This window comes from Macroventuria anomochaeta (genome assembly GCF_010093625.1).
Source record: "Macroventuria anomochaeta strain CBS 525.71 unplaced genomic scaffold BU25scaffold_22, whole genome shotgun sequence".
Classification (NCBI taxonomy): domain Eukaryota; kingdom Fungi; phylum Ascomycota; class Dothideomycetes; order Pleosporales; family Didymellaceae; genus Macroventuria; species Macroventuria anomochaeta.
The window spans coordinates 300,742-322,527 of record NW_022985383.1 but is presented as its reverse complement, the minus strand read 5'-3'; the positions used below and the strand labels follow the sequence as shown (position 1 = coordinate 322,527).

Here is a 21,786-nt window from a genome sequence, read left to right as displayed (position 1 = left end):
TCCACACTTTCTCCAGCTGACGTCTGCCCGGGATCTTCCGACCCGCGGATATACATTCACACACGAGGTCGCCCGCATCAGCCTCATGACCTTGGAGGATGTTTCTGATGTTTACATGGACTTATGAAATGGTTCAGGTTGTAGTACTAGTGTCGAGGAACATTTACAGAAACGAAATACTTTTTACTTACGTAGCGATGAGAGTGTTATAGATTCCTGACATCTCGACAGTCCGCAAAGCATCACCCGTACCTGGATTAGTCCCGCATGGTCATCTATCGTGCCGGAACGGAGGATTTCTGGCCAGACCAATATCCCGCAAAGTCGAGGCCCAACAAATGCTCACGATGCAGGATAATTTATCCAGACCGCTTTTGAAGTTTCGGCGTACTTCGCACCGAGCACAGTATCCGTGCAATGAGCATCACACGATGCATCAAAAGGGCGTGGGATATAGCAGACATCGATGAACACAGAAATCCGATTTTGTACATTCCTACACATACACTCATAGCTATGCAAATGTACAGGAAGAGTCCCTATCCAACCCTTCAACAAGCTTCATGACGCTCTGAAAGGAGACCGTCGCAGAAATGGGGGATAAAACAATGCAAGCAAACTCGGACAGACTATTGAAAACATGGGAAATTCTCTGCACCTCCTTGTTGCTCTATTCGCCTTTCAGCTTATCCTGCTTGACAGTGAATGCCATCTCCAACAGGTCCTTCTCCTCCTTCTTGTGGGAAGCCTTCAGACCAGTAGCGACGGAAGCACTGGGGTTACGTCCAGCGTACATGACGTGGCGCCTGTTGTGGTGTTCTGTCTGGTTCAACAGGGTTTCAATTCTGGGTTGTGTGAAGCTCCAAGCACCAGCATTGAGGGGCTCTTCCTGTGCCCAGATGATGTTTTGAGCGTTGGGGTACGAGTCGAGGTTCTCCTTCAGCTGCTCCCATGGGAAGGGGTTCAGCTGCTCGATACGGGTGATGGCGACATCCTTGAGATCACGAGCCTTGCGCTCGTTGACAAGAGCAGTGTAGACCTGACCGGTGCAAAGAATGACACGCTTGATCTCCTCGTTCGTGCCAATCTCGCCAGACTCATGCGCTGGGTCCTTGATAACCCATTCAAAGTGTGACTCGCCTGTGAACTCCTCGATGCTCGAGCGGGCCATGGGGTGACGGAGCAGGGACTTCGAGAAGAAGAGGATAAGAGGCTTGCGGAACTGGCGATTCATCTGGCGACGCAGCAGATGAAAGTAGTTGGAAGGCTTTGTGCAATAGGCGATCTGAATATTGCAGTCCTGGTGCTGGCGCTCAAGCTTCTCGGGCGCAGGGAAGATGCGGGGATCTTCGTTGACAAGCTGCAGGTAACGCTCCATACGACCAGAAGAGTGCTCGGGACCTTGACCATCGTAACCGTGAGGCAAGCTCATGACAAGGCCGGAACGCTGCAGCCACTTGACTTCAGCAGAGGCAACGAACTGGTCAATGATGACTTGAGCAGTGTTGGCGAAGTCACCGAACTGGGCCTCCCACATGACGAGCGCGTTAGGCGAAGAAAGAGAGTAACCATACTCAAATCCAAGACTAATGACTATTAGTAGGCAAAAGATTAATGCGTAGAAAACGACTTACACTCCATATTCGCTGAGCGAGGAGTTGGAGACAGTGAATGATTCCTGGTCGTCGCTGAGGTGCTGAAGGGGGGTGTATGTCTTCTCGTTCTCCTGGTCGTGAAGAACGGCGTGACGCTGGGAGAAGGTACCACGCTCAACATCCTGACCAGACACACGGACGTGGTGGCCTTCCATACACAGGGAACCAAAGGCCAATGCTTCTGCGGTGGCCATGTCGATGTTCTTGCCATCTTCGACGGTCTTGGTGCGGCCAGCCAAGATACGCTTGAGGTTCTTGTGTACGTTGAAGCCCTCAGGAGCGTTACCGATCTTTTGAGCGATGTGCTTCAGTTGTGACTCCTCAACAGCGGTGGGCAAATGTGGCAGAACCTCGGTAGCAAGCTCCTTGGGTGATTTGAAGCCGTTCCAAGCAGAAGTCAGCCACTCCTTGGCGGTAGGCTGGTAGTCTTTGCTACGGTTGAAGCTCTCATCGAGCATGCCCCAGACCCAAGCCTTGTGCTCGTCAATATCCTCCTTGGTGAAGGTCTTCTCCTCCAAGAGCTTGTTGACATATAGGTCAAGGGTAGGCTTCTGTTCCGAGATCTTCTTGTACATAAGAGGCTGAGTGAAGAAAGGCTGGTCAGTCTCGTTGTGACCTTGCTTACGGTAGCAGACCATGTCAATGACGACGTCCTTCTTGAACTCAGCACGGAAATCGGCAGCAAGCTGGCAGACGAAGTTCATTGCCTCAACATCATCACCGTTGACGTGGAAGACAGGTGCATCGATGGCCTTGGCAATGTCAGAGCAATAAGGAGTGGAACGAGAGAATCGAGGATCGGTGGTGAAACCAATCTGGTTATTGACGACAATGTGGATGGTTCCTCCGGTGTGATAGCTGGGAAGAGCGTGGAAACCCATGGTCTCGTATACGATACCCTGACCGGCGAAGGCGGCATCACCGTGGAGCAGAACGCCCATGGCGGTACGGGCCTCCTTCTCGTCGTTGTTGTAATGCAGAATGGCGCGGGTCTTGCCAAGCACAACAGGGTCCTCGGCTTCCAAGTGAGACGGATTGGCGACCAGAGACAGCTGCACACGCTTGCCAGAAGGAGTAGGACGCTCGAAGTTCATTCCCAAGTGGTACTTCACGTCACCAGAACCTTCGTCGGAGGGCTCAGCGCTACCGGCGAACTCGCTGAAGATAGACTCGTTGGGCTTCCGGACAACATTTGACAGAACGTTAAGACGTCCACGATGGGGCATACCAATAACAATATCCTTGACACCGTAGTCAACACTGCGATCGATCAAGGCCTTCATACCAGGAATCAAACTCTCACCACCCTCGAGACCGAAACGCTTGTCGTTGGGGTACTTTGTCGCCAAAAAAGACTCGAAGCTGGTACCCCAGATCAGACGGTCCAGGATGCGGCGCTTCTCGTCGACGGAGTACTTGAATGGCTGGGGAACCTCAATGCGCTCACGCAGCCAGTCGCACTGCTCCCTATCGGGAATGTGAATGTATTCAATACCGTAAGATCCGCAGTACAGGCGCTCGCAAGCCTGGATGATTTCGCGCAGGGTCATCTTCGAGCGGTTCTCGGTCTTGAAGCGAGGCAGAATACCGGGGCCAAGCTCGATCTCTTGGTCCAGATCCTTCTCGGAGAAGTTGTAGTGAGACAGCTCCAACTCGCGGGGCTTGCTGTAGCCGAACTGCTCGGCCTCTGTGCGGATGCCGAGGGGATCGATGCGCGCCTTGTGGTGACCTCGAGACTGGTACGCGCGCACCAGCAACTGAACCTTCAAGTGGTTCATGACGTCTGAGCCTTCGCCGGGACCCATGCCGAGACCAGGCCTGATGTCAGAGATTCCGGAGCTACTGGAGGGGACGATCGTGGGCGGCGGCTGAAAGGCTTGCGAAACGGGCATGTCGCCAGACTCCATGTTGCGGAAGTAGACCTGCCACGAGATATGGACACTCGAGGGGTCGCGCCTCCACTGCATGTACATTTCGTCGACATAGTTGGCTGTATTGCCGCTCAAAAAGCTGTCATTGGGGTCCTATGCGGTCATAGTTAGCTATGCCCTCGAAAACTTCACAGGTTGCGGCATGAGGCCACGTACAACGCCCTTGTCGGTGTCCTCGGCGGCGAGGGCGTACTGGCGACGCTGAGCTACCGCCAACGGGCGGCGGCATGTCGAGATGGCGTTCGTCCTGGCTGGCGAGGCGGCGATCGTCGAGAGCCTTGCCTTGGCCGAACAGCTCTGGAGCTGCCGGGAGCATTGGCGCAACGAGGTGCGCAACATGATGAAGCAAAAGGGTATATGGGGAAAATTAGATGGGTGACATCCAAATGGACGACGGGGGACAGAAGGGAAAGCTTCTGAGCGGCTGCTGAAGCGGAAGACGAGGAAGGAGCAAGTGGAGTTCGCACGCCGATTCCGGCTAAACCCCTTGCGCGTAGCGTTGTTTATGAACCTCGATAACCTCTAGCAGTCCCTGGCCGGAAATGCCTCAAACAGCTGCGTCAACAGCTGCGTCTCATGTCATTGGTGCCAAGCTGATATAGTGTGCATCTGCGTCGTGCACGTAGCACGCTTCGACCCTTCAACTCTTGGTCGAGCATGCGCGAGAAACGTCAGATGTGCACCTGTGGCAGTCAGCGTGTGGTTGCAAAAGCCTCGAAAGGCTAGCCAATAGTGGGAGTGTTATGTAAAAGTTCTACGTCCTGTGACGTTGCTTCAAAAACATCGAGACTGCGCAAGGCGGAAAAGTATCCGCAGAAGACTCGGAGGCATTTTTTTTTGGGTTCGTTTATCGGGAAGGTTCATTTTGAACGTTGCTCTTCAGTCTCGATGTTGCATCAATACATAGAAAAACACAGTACGTAATTGGCGCAAGCAAGCATGCACTTGAAAGCACCAAAGTAGCACTGCGCTCAAAGAAAGTGCGTACCTTTGCACGAATTTCAACTCAATTTGCGGCAAGGCACTAGATCCTTATACCAATAGCAGAATCGCGTCGCTCATCACGTTGAAAGCTCGACTAAAGATTTTGGATTCTCCAGAGTGAAGTTGCAAGCGTACTTGCTTTGATTGTCTGGGGAAGCTAGTGCGTCCTCATTAAGCACTCCCGCAGGCGCGTCAGCGATCGCCGCTCCAGGTTTCTTCCACCAGCATGTCCAGCGCTGCAGCCCAGTACAAGAAGAAGGATGGCACACTCTCCGTGTCGGCGGACGGCAAGACTGTGTCATGGGAGGCTGTTGGCGGAGTGCTCCCGCCGCTGGCGATAGCAATAGTAGATATTGGGAGTAAGCGTACAGCATCATGCAAAGAGATGTGGAAGCTGATCACCTTGCGCCAGACCTCCAGCAGACACCCGCTACCGCCTCGAAAGCCTCCATCAAAGTCGTAGTTATCGAATCGTCGCCGCAAGCTGGGAACCACACCTTCACATTTACCTCATCAGCCGCTCGCGATGATCAGCAGATGATCAGAGGCCTGCTGCAGAAGGGAATCGAAGCTGCAAAGGCACAGGAAGCTCCAATCGTGACACCAGCAGCCACTCCTGGTGGTAATGGCGGTGGTGCCTCAGCCGCCATTACCATGGCGCAGACAGTTGCCGCATCTGCACAGCAAGACGAGGATCTGTACGCTGATGCAAAGCTGCTTGTCGACCTTGAGCTTCAGATGTCTCTCCTGAACTCTAGCCCTGCACTGCGTCAGCGCTTCGATCGCGCTCTGAGTGAGAAGCCTGCGTCTGTCACGATGGGACAGTTTTCCAACCAGTTCTGGTCGACACGTTTGAACTTGCTACGATCCCACGCCGCCGAGAAGACCCAGACGACTGGATCATACAACGTGCTTTCGGTGATCAAGTCGAAGAACGTCAACGGCGCCTTGATGTTGAATCTGACCAAGGAGCAGATCGAGGTTGTGTTTCGACAACATCCCATCGTGAAGACGGCGTACAATGAGACGGTTCCACCTTTGAACGAGGGCGAATTCTGGGAGCGCTTCTTTCACAGTAGACTTTTCAAGAAATTGAAGGGTGAACGTATACCTGACGACTATGTTACAGACACCAGGCTCGACAAGTACTTGAAGTATGATGAGAACGCCGACAATGCGCAGCAGATGCTCGTTGGCAGTATACCGTTGTTCATCAACATTGAAGGAAATGAGCAGAATCACAGTCAACAAAAAGGCAACCGTCAGGACTGGACTATGGTTCCCTCGAGCAATGAAAAGGCGCCAATCCTGCGTGTTCTGAACCGCATGAGCGAGAAGCTTATGAAGGAGGTGCCTCTGGTGGATAATCCCCATGCTCCTGCTGGACAAGACGAGGACACGTACAACGAGCTGCAACTGAGAGACTTACAGCGTGCGTCTGACGACAACAGAGTCATGCTCAAAGTCCAGGACCAGAGTCGTTTCTTCTCTGCGGGACAGAGCGTGCAGTCATCGACTAGCGCTGCGGCCTACACCAAGCGGACCCCAACGGAGGTGCTCTCAACGCTGCAGCAAGATTTTGCAAGCATCAATACAAACAGCAGTACACTCGGGACTGACCTACATTCGAAAATTGCTATCAATGATGACAGCGATAGTGAAGATGAAAGTGGAGCCCCGAAGAAGCTCAGGGTTGGTAGCAGATCGGCACGAACTGCAGCGAAAACACAGATCATCGCGGCTATCGAGAAGCGACATTTGCATGAGGATGAATACCCCTCGGCGAAGGGCGTTCTGAACAGCGAGCAAGCAGCGAAGCTGGGCATTTCGGACACCATTCTCGACAACCTCACCATGACACACAACACCACAGTAGAGTTCCTACACTACTTCTGGGACGTGTATCACTCTGGTAATCCTGAGCGCGCCAACGAAGTCGCAAAACTCATCGAGACTCTGGACAGATCACTAGACCGCATCAACGCCGTCGCAAATGCTGCGGAAGCTGAGCGGACAGCTCGTATTGAGAAGATCCAAAGAGACATCGAGATATATAGGCAACAAACTGGAAAAAAGAAGAGATTCGATCCTGAGGCTATCAAGGGTGGAGCGATTGCCGTTGCTCAGGTCGTGCAGCCGCTGAAACGGGCTATTGATACTGCACGAAGTCAATACCAGGCGGCCCTCAATCAGCAGCTAGGTCAGGTCACTCCTTCGGACGGCTTGTAAGGCCGGTCTTGCCTTGCCTTGAAGGATGAGGCTGTATATATTTCTGCATAGCGATGGCGTTTTGGGGTTACAACCACTGTAGATCACCACCAGCAAAACTCTCAAGCCCTGCCAGAAGCGAGCGCCACCAACTTGCAAACCATGACTCGTTGTGTCAGCTCTTGGACATTCTGATCTGAAATACGCAGCATGAAGACATGATCCTGCCTCCCATAGAATACAGGCTTCTTATGCCTAATTTGGAATCGCTACCGCTTCCCGCAGCGAAGCCTTGACGATCATGCGCAATCCCTGCAATGATCGACACTTCATGATGAAAGTCGCCTGATTCTGAGACGAGGCGACAGCTCACAATGAAGCTGCGCAAGCAATATGTAAGCACACATTCTTAATAGCGGCCTTGCACACCCTGAGATCATGCTCGTCTATTTGCATTTCACCATATATAGCGCTCACCCCCCCATTTTTCGCATCAGAACCACAGTTGTCTTTAAATGTTGCTTTGGTCAATCTGAACCGCTGTCTGTTACACTGCGATCTGCATACCGGTATCTACCGAACGGTTGCTTCCTTCACCCTAAGCTAGCGCGGTTCTAGCTCAACGGGGCCCCACTTTTCCCATAGCTCGGACCGTCAGGCCCTGGCTCTGCAACGTCCTCATCATCAATCTAGTTTACTTGTTTGCTCGCATCGATGCCAGTAAACGACTAACACATCCGTTGGGACAATTCACGACGGCGGAGGAGGAGGAGGAGGAGGAGGAGGAGAGATGTTCTACTTCGCGCTGGCGAGTAAGATGAAGAAAAGGTGCTGGTTCATCTACACTCGAGGTATGCAGGCTATGCGGCACTACTCCAGGGGCAGCGGAAGGAAACTAGCGAACCAAAAAAGAAAACGGAGCATGTGTCTTCGAACAAGAAGAAGCCATGATACTGAAAGAATAACACATGACTGAATGACGACTTACACCCGAGGAAGCGGACTCTTACTGGAGGAAACGGGCATACACATCTACATCGCCCTTCGTCTGTAACGATCAACCATGTGGCCACCTGCACATCTACAAGGAAGGTGCCACCAATGGTCCATTGCCGACTGCCCGACGATAGGGGAACTGGAACGCAGTGCAGCTACTATCAATGACCCTGGCCTTGTCATCGGTAACGCCCATACACCGGATCATAATAGCCTCCCACAGTGCTGTAAACCGTCGGAGTCCCTACTCGATGTCAGTCACGGATCTTGACAGTGTCGACTAGATATCCTCCAAAGAAAGTACTTGCCGCCGTATGCCCGATTGCCATTGTTGGCTGCTCCGCGAGTCCTGTTGTCTCGGTTGTCTCTGACCCCAAAGATCAGCAAATCCCTTCCACTGGCGAAACAACGTTACGAACCGGTATCGAAAGCTGTGCCACAAGTACCACCTTGCGACCCAGTTTTCTTCGTTGACATTGGTCACGTAACGGCCCATCCCATAATATGGTCTGGTTTGCGGACCAGCATTGTTCACAACGGTCAGGATCTCGTAGTGTTTTGCGGTCTCTGAGATTTCATCCCACTTGTAAGGAGCTGTCACCGAAGGGTCTGCCCTGGACTGGTCCGTGAGGTTGTGCTCACTCCTGCTCAACCTGTCTCTTGCGGCTTGAGCCTCTCCCTATAAATGACCATTGTATCAGTGCTGGACGTCCAGATTCTGGAATGACAACTCACAAGAAGCAACTTGTGGACTTGTTCGTTCAATCCGAGTCGAGCGAAGAGGAGTTGCTTATCGGCGCTCTGCGCAAGCGGGCTAAGTGTGACTGAGCTCATGGTCAAAGATGTGCGAGGGGAAAGACGAGTGCAAGAGAAGACAAAACCGAAAGAAGTCGACACGACGCTCAGCAAATCCGATTCGAGGGCATGTTGCCTTGCCGCCAAACTTATAGTCAGACTCGGGATCCTCGATGGCTTGAGGAATCGCTACCTTCTGTGTCATGTGACGGCAAGACCTGTTATCACCTTACCACCGCTGTGGGACGCTAGTTGCAGGCGTCTGCAGGACGCAATGGCGGGATGTACTGGAGGTCCACCCTCTGATCCAGTCGGCTTAACAGTACCATTACGAATTCGGATCCACACGCCATCCCGTTGTACCGCTCACTCTTTGCGGGCCGCACAGATCAGCGCATTTCGGTATGCAGTGAGCTCGGAGCCTCGGCTAGTGCCGAACTCTTGGGCGTGGATGGAGTGGATCACGATGTCGCTCGCGTAAGCTGTCATGCAGCTTTAACCGGCACTACTGGTACTAATTCATGTTGCAAGGGACACCACTATACAGCAGCTGCAGAGTCCTTAAACCCTGGTTACAACTACGCATTTCACATTCGTTGTTTCAATAGACGCAGGTCCAGGATGAGGTCCAATTGGAAAGCAAAATCCGCTTGACTATGACTGATGAGCACACCATGTTACCGACAGTCAGGATTGCGGACATGAGCGCTAGTTACTACAAAGAGGCGGCTGATCGCAGAATGGCAACGTGCCGGTGCGTTCACCTCGAGGTAGCCATCCTTGCTAGCCACTAGCGGATGCACGACCAGGTAGCTCAGGCACTTGGCGCTTGTTACAGGTCTCAGGCCCTATCGGCAAGATGTCTCGAGGCGTTCGCTCATTACCTTTGGCACCAACCAAGCCGTTCTCTTGGGTCGAACCGCGAGACTACAGAAGCATGAGCTTCCCAGATTGAGCCATTCGCCACTTCGAGCGTATATCACCCCACAAACTTGCGTGATAATCAGACCACAGTCCGCAAGAGATGGTATTCAATCCATCATCGCATAGGCGTGGTTTGGGAGGCTTTGGGCGGCGATAACATACAATCACTTTGGGATAATCTTCCGATATGTTGTCCAGCATGTCAGAGTGTTCTGCTTGGCCAACATCTGCATCTGTGGGTAAGATCGACATGAGATCCAACGTCGTGGAATGGGATGTGCGAACGCCAGACAAAATGAGGATGGTTGTTTCACATATCTTCGGCCGCTCCTGCACATTTCAGCTTCCCCATCTGGAAGCAAGTTTCCAATCCTGACTTTTGCACCCTGGAAACGCGCCCTGCCCGCTCTTTCACCGTGCAGGATGTCGGTCATCACGCACAGGGCATCCCGCGTTCACCGCTTCTTCTAGAAGCATGCATCGAAGACCCGGCGGCGTCACCATGTGCACAAATATGCCCTGAGGTCCCGCTGCGCAAACACGTCTCCGAGGGAGGGTCTCGGGTTGGATGGGCATGATCGGCAAAGGCAGCGACTGTGATGCAAGCTTGTCCTGGCGTCGATTGGTGATCGAGCACCCGAGAGTTTCGCCCTTGCACATCACGTTGTGCAGCTCGACAATCCTTGCAGTTGCGGTCCCGCCTCCAACTCCGTGTTAGACACGATATCGACATCTGAGTCGCTAAACGCGTGGATGAAAAGCCCAGCCAATCCGAAATAGTCTGTGAGGCCTACCGGGTTGCATTGGCCCATCTCAGCAGGACCACGCTCTACTCGTCTCCACGACAAGTGAGGCACTCCCGCATTGTTGCTTTTACGCCTACCATTATCGAGTCAAATGTACGCCACACCTATGCATTGGACTGTCATGACTCGATGACGCTTCAAGCAGCTAGCAGAAAAAGAAACGAAAACGCTGCCGCCTATCCAAACGCCAACACGAATTGGTTTATAACAGCATTCGTGTTTACTCGGCACAGCGTACCAAGGAGTGAATTCCAGAGGACATGAGCGCGTCTGCGAACTCATCACGCTCCCTTCGTACTGCATGACGTACGGCTGCGGCGCCTACTCTGGTCACGACCTTTCTCCACGTGGAAGACGACCGCTCTCACGCTAGTACGAACTGTCGCAAGGCCAGCTATATGAGCAAGGGTGCACGAACGAATAATGCGAAAATGAACCAATAAACGCCAAAGAGCGTCCTGTGTTACGATATGCCGCAAACATTACGATCATCTTAGGACTTACGCTCATTTCGGTGGGTACCCATACTCTTATTGATCTGCAGCTTCTTTTGCCCTATGTGGTTATTCGCATGCAACTGTAGCTAGTCTGGGCAACAAAAAGCGAAGTTCCAGCTTGACAGGGAGTCACCAAGCCCAGGGCAACAGTTGTCGCTCTCACACCACTGCATTAACTCTGGACTCTCACAGTATCTATGTCTATTGGTTCTTGTTGGCCTCACCAGGAAAATGGTACTATGAAGACACAACAACACTTGCACACACAGAAGTAGCAGGTTTGGGTTTTGAATTTTGAAATTACGCGAAGATGCAAACAAAAACTCGGCTTCAGGTGCGTGAAGCGGTGCCAATGGATTTGTACTCAGCCCGAGACGAAAGCATGCTGGGACTTGGTCGCTTTTGCCGGCTCGTAGCTGTCCTTGCATTATTGCAGAGCCTTGATGAAGGTTGCAAGAGCGGTTCATCTGGGAAGGAACATGAAGTAATCCTCAACGGGTAACTGCGTGCTGGAAGGTGCTTCCGTTGTTGACATACCACTCTTGCTATCAATGGTCTACGATCAGCAACTACCTTGAACCTCCTTCCATCAACCCAATGTTTGGCAACAGCATGTCTGGATATGTTTTTCCTACGCGCCATGATTGCCTGATCTCCGTGCACCTTCATTCTTGCACTCCTTCCAGGCTGGAGCCGGAGACGCACACAATGGCCACGTCGCAGCTCTGCGACTCCAGTCGATTGGCTTACGGCCATCATCAAGGCCCTGTCCTCATAACCAGCAACCCACCATATCAAACCGATACTGCAGTGGAAAACCGCGTACGTGGGATCATCCGAGCCGAGACGAGAGCTGCAGCTTCTCTGGATCCTTTCACATTCTACAAGACGTACCTCGACACAAACGTACCACTGCTCGGCGACCAGGACGACTTCGAATCAGACGATGATGGTTACACATGCAATTTAGGAGCTGCTGCAGCCCACGACACGCCGGTTGATGATGCCCAACCGCAAGCCAGATGTCACACCGCCGCGTATAAGCTTGCCGTACGTCTTGCAAATCGCTCCAATGGAGCTCCGCTTGCTACAATCATTGAGCAGGGCTCGTATTCTACACTGAACTCGCATGGATCGCTGCTTAGCGTGGGCCGCTTCCCATCCATCAAAGCCGCGGAAAATACATCGCCCAACCGGGGATCACGACGGAGATCACGCAGTCTAGACGAGAAGGCTCTGCATGATATACAGGAGGATCTGGCTCGAGAATATGATATCTCCACAGTGGCTGTGCCACATGCAAGGCTGGACGAGGAACATGGAGCAGCAGATCCAGCAAGCGGCACCGCCACACCCTTGACATCATACCGCTTTGAGCTGCAACAATCTCCATCATCTCATTCTGGCGATGAGCTGTTCGACCACGACAGCCGAGGAGTGAAAGGATTCATTCGTGGCGTTTTGCAAAACGTGCGGGGCGTCTCAAGGACTCGGTCTCGATCATCCTCCATGACGCATGCGCCTATCATGGAGCATCGAGAGAGCCCACCCTCTACCTGCGGGAGCAGCCCACAGCTTGGTCAGCAAGACCAGGGTCCTGAGTTTGCTCATCTACCGAAGTGCAGTCGTAATGTCTCAACTCGCGCATCTGAAGGTGCGGCTATTCCGCCAACCCCGGAAGATCAGACCAGAAATCGCGCAATCTCCTCTTCAGCTATCGAGCTTTCAGCTCGCGCGCACCCGCCTCTAGTACAATCTCCCTCGTATGCGCCCGAATCAACTACTATTTTTGGCTCTTTACCTCCTGCGTTGCCCTATCGAGCTGCAACGCGCTCGCATGAGCAGCCCTTCTCGACGCCCGTTGTACACGCAGGAACACGCGATGTGGCGCGAGGAGATGGTATAGCTCAAGCCTCAACGTCCCATCATGACACGTTTGACACCTCAGCTCGATACACGTTCGATGGCGCTCCTGTATATCGTGGGTGTCCGTCTTCGCTGAGGGAAGCGAGCAGCGCAAGGGAGGTTTTTACAAGCCAGAACACCAGCTTTTGTAGCACCATGTCGACCTCATATTCCGGAACAGTTTTGGGTGTTGACCTTGACCTGCAACATGACTTCAGCCACCCAATTCGCCGCTCACAGTCGCCGCCAACGCCTGTATGGTTTACACCACAGATGGTAGAGCTTGAACGGCAAGCATCCTTTTCGGAGTCGCCTGAGTCTGTAAAGACAAGCGTGCCAACTCACGCCCCATGTCGTTCAATCACGTCGTCTGCACTGACTTCTCTACTACCTATAGCAGCAGCATCTGGGATCGTGCGCCCGAATTACAATACGCCGAAGATTTCGTTCTACTCGCCATCTGGCAACCTTATTCAACCTGAAAGCAGCTCACCTCAAGGTACCAGTCCATCGGAATATGGCGGCTCACCAACAGTCACCACGTCTTACTACAACAAGCAGAATGCTAACGCAGCCTCGCCCTCTGGAGGCCTACCTATTCGACCACCTCTGGTGCCCATGACCACCCCCCCTACCCAGAAGACTCCACTTCCACCGCATCTGCGGCACCATCACAACTACCGTCATCCTGAGATGTCCCAGATCAGCTCTTGTGAGTCATCTATTACCCCGAAGGGACCACTCAAGGGCTGCGACGGTATTGTGCGCGAGAACAGCCTCACTCCGCGTAGTGGTATTTTCTATCCACACGGGAAAGATAGGGCACACCGCTCAACCAGATTGATTATGCACAACCTGAAAGCCGAGGCAAAGTTCTACAAAGCACGCTTCCTTGCACTGGCGGCAGCTCAGTCTTTTGCTCCTTCGATACCCAAGGGCAGGACCTTGCAGAAGCGACATGTTCACAGCTACAACACCTATGCTAGAAATCCTCATACCGGTAAAACGACAACTCAAAAAGGTGGGTACAGAGAAGATGTGCTTGGCCCTCTTGCTGCTCACGCATTGCGGGTTTGCTTTTGTCAACCATACGACGGTGCAGGGGAATCGACACGCGCCACTGCCGCGGGCGCATGTATGGCAGGTGAACCATTGCCCGCGAAGGGCAAGCTAAAGGCAGATCAAGACGTGAAGGATGTCGAGCGTTCATTGCCTAATGCAAGGGTCGTTGGCAGCGGGAGGCGTAGTGAAGGTGGGGACAGGAAGAGGGCGGCGAGAAGGGACAGCGCGGTTAACAGCACCACTCGGCGAGTATCGAACACTGGGATGGCGAGGAGATAGGAGGATTGAGGGACACAAAGGTCCCCTTCCTCGGGTATGCGCCGAGGTGCTCATGCGTTGCCTGGGTGCATGCAGGACCTGCAGTGTGACTGATCACCATCGTCGATCATCTGCGTCTTTGAGACAACAGTATGAAATGCGAGGTCGGCACTCGAATTGGATACCTGGTCAGTATTGTACATACCAAATCTTTCGGCCCTTCTTGCTGATCATCGCTAGGATGTATTGGTAATTCTGGATAGGCCCATGGTATGATAATAGTTCAGTATGCAGTCAGACCCATATCTGTACACGAAGCCGGCATTGCTTTTTCTGTCAACTCTTCTTTTTGCACCAACGTGATCAGGTACCAACGAAATCAGGCACCAACAAAATCAGGCATCAACGAAATCAGGCACTAACGAAATCAGGAATGGCGTGGCTTAAAACCATAACACGTCACTGCCACGTACTCTGCTTGAACGTGATTGGGATTTTCTGTACACAATACCTTGGCCAACTACCATACAGCTTTATGTTGCTACAGCTTATTCGAAAGATTTCCCTGCATGGGCGGAGATGGAACGACGCGGATAGGAGGGCTTTTAGCGGTGCTATGTCGATCGCACTTCGACTTCACATCTGGGTTCAGACGTATCGATTTTCCTAGTTTGCGATAGAGTGGCGAGAAGACTGTCGCGAGGAGCAAGTGGGAAGCCGTGAGTGTGAGCGCGAGTATGTCGGCGTCACTTGCGACTTCACGCCATGATTGGGGTAGGACGTTCGTTTCGAATGGCAGACAGGTGAAAGGATGAAAGCGGTGATGTGGCTTGTCTTGAGGAACTCTGTTGGTGAGCACAGGCAGATACACCCTGGAGATAACTAAGATCCACAACGAGGAGGGTCTGGTGGTAAGCAGATGGTGCGTTTCTAGACTTGTCCTTCCTCGTCAGAGCGCACGCTGCTCGTGACAGGGTGCGTGCTCAAGCCCACGGGTCCTTCGGCTTCGGCGCAAACAAGTCATTCCAGAATTGCTTGAAACCGTACTGTTTCGTCGTCCTCTCATCTCTGATCTTCACCGGCCCACCGCCCAACGTCCCCATGATCCCCCGCTCGCTCAGCTGCTGCCCAAAACTCTCCGACGCTTTCTTCGCCGGCTTCCTAGCTCTATCTAATATCGCTTCAGCAAGAAGAGGAGCGACGTCCGAGTAGCACGCTTTCAGCTCACGGTCGAGATTGAAGTACGGCTTCCGGGCGAGTTCGGGGGCTTGCAGGTTGTAGGATCGTGCTTTGGAGTTTAAATCTGCGATGGCCACGGTAAGATAGGAAGTTTCGTTTGATAGCCAGAGGGGGTCGCGGAAGACGGTTAGGGGGGCGGGTGGTGTGGCTGGTGGCGTTTGGGAGGAGGGAGGTTGGGATGGAGTGACCAAGGCTTCAGCAGAGGCGCTGGGAGCGCTGAGCGGGACCTGAATGGTTTGCGTTGTTGTCGCCATGGGAGCGGAATCTGCGCCGGAGTCGAGAGGAGTTTTCTCGGCGGTGATTTCAGACACGAGGGTGCTGCGTGAGGGGTCTGTAGAGGAGCGTCTGAGTTCGCCGGATAGTGAGATTTGCGACATTTGTCCGTCTTCGTCCACTGTCGTCAAAATCTCCTTCTTGACTCTCGATGGGTTGACGATTTGCTCCGCCCTTGCGTACGCCTCCGCCCGCCGCACCTGGTCTTGCAGCGAACCACCCGCACTCGCTATCATCCGTGCCGCATGCCTTTTCCAATCCACCCTTAGCCTGCTCCGGAACCTCGACGCGGCGCTCGTCAGCTCTTGCTGTTTTTCGATCCATGGCGGCACGATTTCTTGCTTCTGGATGATCTTGTTCATGAAGTACTCTGTCGTGTCGATGAACGGGGAGTTTGCGTTGTGATCCCGCTCCACGTTCTTGCCTTTGCCGCGCGGGATGTTTTTGAATTGCCCCCGGGCGATGGCGTCTTCGATGCGTTTGTTTGCCAGCGAGGCGAGGCCTTGGATCGATCCGGGCACGATGGCGCGCGCACCTGGTTCGAAACGGTCTTTCAACGCTTGAAGCCGTTGTTGGCGCTCTGTTTCTTCAAGGTCGGCATCGGACTGCACGGAGGCGTATATGTTTGTTCGGTCGCGGGCGTTAGCCAGGCGCAGACCTTGGCCCGCTTTGCTGCGCCTGCGGCCTGTGTCGATGTTCTGTGGCATTTGGACTGCTGGCCCCGGTGCTGACCGTCTTCCCATCCGCAGCGGTTTGTGGGCGTCGTTGAGCATGCGCAGCGAGGCGTCGTGGATGCTCTCGGTGCCGGTCCATGCTTCGGTCGTCGCGAGGTCGCGTGTGTGGCGAGAGGCGGAGGCGGGGAGGTTCACTTCAGGAGACTGGAGGGATACTGCAGCTATGCGTTGCTCGAGCTGGGCCTTGAGTTCTGCGCTGAAGCCAGCTTCTTCTACGGCTTTGCGTGCGCCATGTCCGCCACTTTCGAGGGCTTCTTCGCTCATTGAGCGCATGCGCCGGGTGAATGCTCCTTCATCTTCCTCTTCCTCGTCCTTCACGGCCACCTGCCGTTCTTCCCTGTGCTCTTGCGTGCCGGTATCATCTTGTCGTTGTGTTGCTGCGTCTGCGAATCGCCTCCTGCTTCCACTGGTAGCTAGCTGGACTGGGACCAGACGATTTCGGGCTCGGTTTGCGCGCAAACAGCGTGCGCAGGTATAGGGACTTGTCGCCAGAGATACAGTCATACAGAATGCAACACAAGAATCGAAATCCTGAGACAGAAACAGATGCAAAATAAAGTCTCATTCACGTCATCGCCGCGGTGGCGGACAATGAAGTACTAGCGCGTTTGCTTATCGATACGAATCGGCCGAGGCTGAGGTGAGGCTCAAAGCTCTACGACCCACCTTCGTCCTTGCTCGTACCCCTGCGCACCGATTACTCCAAAAGTTGGCTAGAACGGATTCAACACCCATGTCACCTCGTACCCGAGACACGCTGTCAATGCATGCTGTGCGACCCAAGCTTCACCGCCTCGGGTTCCAGCCTTGTGTCACTATTGCTGTCTCAGTCAGCGTGCCACACATGTTCGCTAGTATCAACCCTGGTTCGCACCCGATGTTACACAGGAGAACACGGGCACGCACTGATCTTCCGGCCCGTATGTTACGCTCTCGGGACTTTATACTTGGGTCTGGGCACGAGCGCCGATAGCAGTCATGGCATGAATACCCCTATCTTTGGACACCGCAGTGGGGAAAGCATGGATCGTTGACGTGCAATTCTCGAGGCAAGCATATTGACACTTCTGGAGATATCGGTTCTTCCGTTCGTGCTTTTGGACGTTCCACGCATTCATGATGGAAACCATCACTGCACCGGTGGAACAGCATTTGGAGGTCCTCAGAACACACCGAAATTGAGCTACCGATCTATTCCGCCACTCAAACAACCACTGAGGAGACGAGGCTCTGAGTGCCCTGCTTTTTGGTCGCTGTGAATTCTCAGCTTCTGCTCATTACCATTTTAATGTTGTTTCGGGGTTACAGAACAATGAAGACACGCGCCAACATACGTCTGGGGTAGCTGACTTTTAATAACACATCCTTGAAGTTGGCGACACGCAGGAACAGATATGGACATTGTCCCCGAGAGATTCTGATAACATTTCAAGATCGAGAGACCATGCAGGAACGCACATTGGAACGGAACGATGTCTTTTATACACCATCGTCCGACACACAGCACTCTCAAACACTCTTCTTGGCAGTTGTTTTGACTCGGTAGCATGTGTCCAGCTGAAAGCCACCAAAAATACATTAAAGCCATCTGAGAGAACGCCAAAGATTTCCGCCACAGGCAGACGGTGCTGATGTCTGGGCAGGCGCGCACATGGTTTTCATTCACCGAAATTTAGATGCCATGCGGAAGCTCAGGCTCACTTAAGTATTCGACAATACGGCGAGTTTTCGCATATGGATCATTACCTGTAGACGACCGGGCAGGACAGACATATATGTCTTCTTTTGGAAACTTGGTCACCATCGGTACAGGGACTGGTGCTTTTGAGATCAAAAAAGGCGGAGCATAGTTACTAGCAGAGATCGATCAGCGTATCGAGCTTTATAAAGACCAGCATGCTAGTAACTTCTACGCTGACGTCAAGTGTATGGTGTCAACAACGCCAGCTTCGTCACCGAGCTGAAGTCGCCAGAGCATTGACGGCAGCTCCATTTTTTCCGAGCAAACCGAACGCACAAACATGCGGCACGACCGATGGCATTCTGGTCTTCGGTTCCAGTGTGCCTTACAGGCTCGGGTCGTAGAACTACGACATAAGATATATCCTGGCTGGGTTCGAAGCCATCAGAACGCAGCGATGAGCTTCCGACAAAAGGTACGAGAGAAGGTTTATTGATGCTGATGACAAAAGATGCATCGCATACTTGCAGAACGATTTGGTACAGCGCTGAGGGTGAGACCAGTCAAAACAGGACATGCACTTGCTTGTTGCGTTTTGTGAAGTTGCTCCCATGATGGTGCAAGGGTGCAAAAACATTCAAAGAAGCAGGTCCCATTTCAGCGGTCACGATGTCAGTGTTGAGCTGTTTCAAAGGCGGACAGTGTAGCTTGGGGAAGGAGGAAGGAAAGCCGTACGGTTCTTAAGATCTGAGAAAGGCACGAGATGCCACATAAAACGGGGAACGCGAATTGTCCGGCTGTCATGCATGATCGATTTCGTATTTTGGATCGCTGGACACGACAAGTAACGAGTAAGGAAAGGAGACGGCGTCATCTCACGATCTTCTACTTTTCACTCTCTCTCCAATTACGCGCGACTTCTACAATAACTGAGACATCTAGGCTCAGCTGACCCAGTCTGGTCCAGGCAGCATGCATAGCTCACAATTAGCTGTGCTTATCGGCAGCGTGTCGCAGAATCGCTGTTAGAGTGAGCGTTGATCTCAATCGATATAGCGAGGAACAGCGTGAATTCTGAAAAAAAGAAGAAAGGTTGTGGATGGAGGCAGATTTACAGCTGAGCAACGGCAATCATTCTTACACCTAACTCCTTCTACGAAGGATTTTGAAGAGTCTGCATCCCGGTTCGGGCGATTGTCAGAGATTAAAAATCTGCTTTTCAGAGGGATTTGATGTGATCAAGACGGTTTCACATCTATAAAAACGACAACAGCACGAGAGTTGTCTTGATGATACTGCTTTCATAATAGATGGGCCAATTTGAGGGAGCCGCAACCCGAAACACGTGGAGCGACCGGATAGAGACTTGATCATGTGTATCGACCTCGGCTGTTTGGGGGGAATAATGATTAGAAGAAAGTTCGAACCGAAGATTTCAAGCACAAACTTGTTCGGTAGACGGGGGGGGGGGGGCAGCCATGAACCAGTAGAATTTGGAGTTACGAATACGGGCGGCATATCGAGGACATTTATAACGCCACAAACGTCGAAAGTCAAGTTATAAGAGTGATCTGGTGTGGATTTTATAGAACAGAAGCCGCATTGGATAATCCGAGTAGCCCAGTCTCTGCGGTGGAGAAAGACAGACATTTAGTTCAGTTTTTGCAGTTTTCAAAGGCAGCAAAATGTCAAATGCTTACAGCAGAAGACAAAGAACATGTCCACTAGCTAATCGACTTTTGGCGTTTCATGAGACGACCTCGAACTCGTTTGTAGTTGGGGTAGCAGGGACGTAGTGTGAGAAAAAGTACCTTGAGAGTGAGGAGGGGGCTTTGAACTTGCTCAACAACCGAGGAAGGAAGCAGGACAAGTTCTCGCAGAATGTTGTCTTGGACCTCCATACACAGATCTTCTTTTTGATAATGTTGCGGTGCCAATCGGTCGGAACAAGGTCTGGCTATGCCCGTAGCAGGCTACCCAGTCTAATGTGTTACAGGTCAGGTATATAGTTGTCTTCTCCTGGCTAGATAGCAACTCAGCGCAATATTCCGTCAACTCGATAGTCCTACGTTGTCGTTCTCCGTAGCTATCAGTGTACTACAGCGGCCTACGCCGCCACAGATAAGACAGACGAATCCGCGTGGTGAAAGTTAAAAAAGAGAAACTTATTCTCCTTCCAAACCTTCTGCAAGCCAGAGATGATGGGGTGAAGAAGTGAAGTTTTGAAACGGAAGACACCAAGGGACACTTTGGACTTTTCTGGAAAACGAAAGGCACAACCATTCTCAGGAGAAGGTCGAAAACAAACACGGCTCCGATTAGAATGAAGTCCTTGAACATGGCAAAGATGTAAGTTTAAGGCCCAGCGAAGAACACATGTGTACTGAAGAGGATAATTTTGGCTTTCCATGCAGCGTGTGTTGCCCCATTTTCTTATTGGGCAGAAGAGAGGCGTGGTGTGTACAGGTGAGGACCTCAATGTCGAAGCCTAAGCTTTATACCTCACAGTACGGCGGAGCCACCGACCATACGTATGCTATGACTGTGCTGTGGGTGTAGAAGGCATCAACGTCCCCCCTATTGCATTTTCAAGAGCAGAAGCCATATACATGATGGCAGGTGGGGTTTCTTGGATGGGAAGAAAACAGAAATCGCCTTTGCTGGTGAATTTTACCTTGCTCGAAGCAGAGAGCGAACGCCATGGCGCTTTTAGCACTTTTCTTTTTCTTTTCCTTTCCCTTTTTCTTTTTCTCTTCCTTTTCCTTTTTCCTTTTTCCTTTGTCCTCTGTCCTTTGTCCTTTTTCCTTTTACTTTCATTTTCCTTTTCTTATTTAAATTAAGCTCCCTACATATCAAGTGCATAAGAGATCTGCATTGAGACACAAAAACGGTGGGAGTTGTAAGACGTCAAGGTCCTGGAGCAAAGATGCGCTTCTTACACCCGCAGAGTGGCGGGAAGCCGCCAGCCATGCGAGTTCATGAGCATGGTTTCAAACTGAAGATATTCTGAGCCCCTGTGTAACTTCTGGAAGACAAAACTCCCGCCTATCGGTCGGATTCTAAGCTGTTTCGAGCAGAGGAAGGCAGCAGTCATGGGTGGCAGCGGGACTATTATCACTGCAGCAAAGATGCAAGCTACTCAAAGCCTCCATGCGACGAATTCCAAGCTTTGCATTTGTGCGCAACGGCAGGAAGCTGTCGAGCAGAATGCCTTACTGGGGTTACTTTGGGAGCAGAAGACATAGTTAAGTGTTAGATAGCTTTATAAACAAGAGAAAGATCCACAGTTATGTGGCAGAAGATGCCAATCTCTAGAGGGGGAAAGAGGCAGATATGGTTGTTGATGCATGCGCTTTTGCAGTGTGGCAGAGATATAAGTTGCTTCAGGCAGGGAGCAGAACATCTTCTTCTTCCAACCGAGTTTCAGACCTCCATGGCGGAGCTCGATCATGGCCTTTGGTGAGATACACCGATGCAATTGTGTGAGAAAAAAGTTACCTGCCGAAGCTGAGGACAAAACTTTATACCTCACGAAGCTGCAGGGCGCATCACACCATTTTGCGCATGGAACACATGACTCGCTCCTTGTCGCCTTTTGGGAACAGAGAAACCCAAGAGAACCAGCAAACAGTAGGAGGAAGGGTAATTTGAGCAGAGAAGAGTAACGGACAGCCATACAGAATCGCTCGGAGGCCTTCAACGTGACAAAGAAATGCGTTTTTCCAAACAGGCGATAGAGCACAGCTCCAGCGGGTTGCGATTTTGGTGCCTCGATGCAACTGCTTATCTAAACGGAAAAGCGTGATGCGTTGGGAAGTAGAGAGACGAGAGCGAGGGC

General features: G+C 52.2%; 6 protein-coding genes across 6 annotated transcripts; 3 read left to right on the top strand and 3 right to left on the bottom strand.

The window, feature by feature from the left end:
• Positions 1 to 377: 377 nt before the first annotated feature.
• BU25DRAFT_412014 (2-oxoglutarate dehydrogenase-like protein E1 component) lies at positions 378 to 4,078 on the bottom strand. The gene is made up of 3 exons (XM_033706694.1): positions 3,743 to 4,078; positions 1,635 to 3,679; positions 378 to 1,586 (listed from the first exon to the last, which is right to left on the bottom strand). Exons 1-3 carry the CDS (start codon positions 3,923 to 3,925, stop codon positions 671 to 673), a joined length of 3,144 nt encoding a protein of 1,047 aa, XP_033560368.1. The 5' UTR covers positions 3,926 to 4,078; the 3' UTR covers positions 378 to 670.
• Positions 4,079 to 4,796: 718 nt separating this feature from the next.
• BU25DRAFT_344091 (RNA polymerase II transcription factor-like protein) lies at positions 4,797 to 6,799 on the top strand (the record flags this gene model as incomplete). Its single annotated transcript, XM_033702985.1, has 2 exons — positions 4,797 to 4,929; positions 4,983 to 6,799. The coding sequence occupies 2 exons, from the start codon at positions 4,797 to 4,799 to the stop codon at positions 6,797 to 6,799; spliced, it is 1,950 nt and encodes a 649-aa protein (XP_033560367.1).
• A 1,179-nt stretch (positions 6,800 to 7,978) lies between these two features.
• Positions 7,979 to 8,608, bottom strand: BU25DRAFT_459714 (uncharacterized protein; the record flags this gene model as incomplete). Its single annotated transcript, XM_033710300.1, has 4 exons — positions 7,979 to 8,018; positions 8,079 to 8,141; positions 8,194 to 8,453; positions 8,510 to 8,608. The coding sequence occupies 4 exons, from the start codon at positions 8,606 to 8,608 to the stop codon at positions 7,979 to 7,981; spliced, it is 462 nt and encodes a 153-aa protein (XP_033560366.1).
• Positions 8,609 to 11,504: 2,896 nt separating this feature from the next.
• Positions 11,505 to 14,042, top strand: BU25DRAFT_422746 (uncharacterized protein; the record flags this gene model as incomplete). The annotated part of the gene is made up of 1 exon (XM_033708172.1): positions 11,505 to 14,042. The coding sequence occupies one exon, from the start codon at positions 11,505 to 11,507 to the stop codon at positions 14,040 to 14,042; it is 2,538 nt and encodes an 845-aa protein (XP_033560365.1).
• A 962-nt stretch (positions 14,043 to 15,004) lies between these two features.
• On the bottom strand, positions 15,005 to 16,531 carry BU25DRAFT_344205 (uncharacterized protein; the record flags this gene model as incomplete). The annotated part of the gene is made up of 1 exon (XM_033702992.1): positions 15,005 to 16,531. One exon carries the CDS (start codon positions 16,529 to 16,531, stop codon positions 15,005 to 15,007), a length of 1,527 nt encoding a protein of 508 aa, XP_033560364.1.
• A 427-nt stretch (positions 16,532 to 16,958) lies between these two features.
• On the top strand, positions 16,959 to 17,427 carry BU25DRAFT_102675 (uncharacterized protein). The gene has a single exon (XM_033700258.1). The coding sequence runs from the start codon at positions 17,035 to 17,037 to the stop codon at positions 17,299 to 17,301; it is 267 nt and encodes an 88-aa protein (XP_033560363.1). The 5' UTR covers positions 16,959 to 17,034; the 3' UTR covers positions 17,302 to 17,427.
• Positions 17,428 to 21,786: the final 4,359 nt, after the last annotated feature.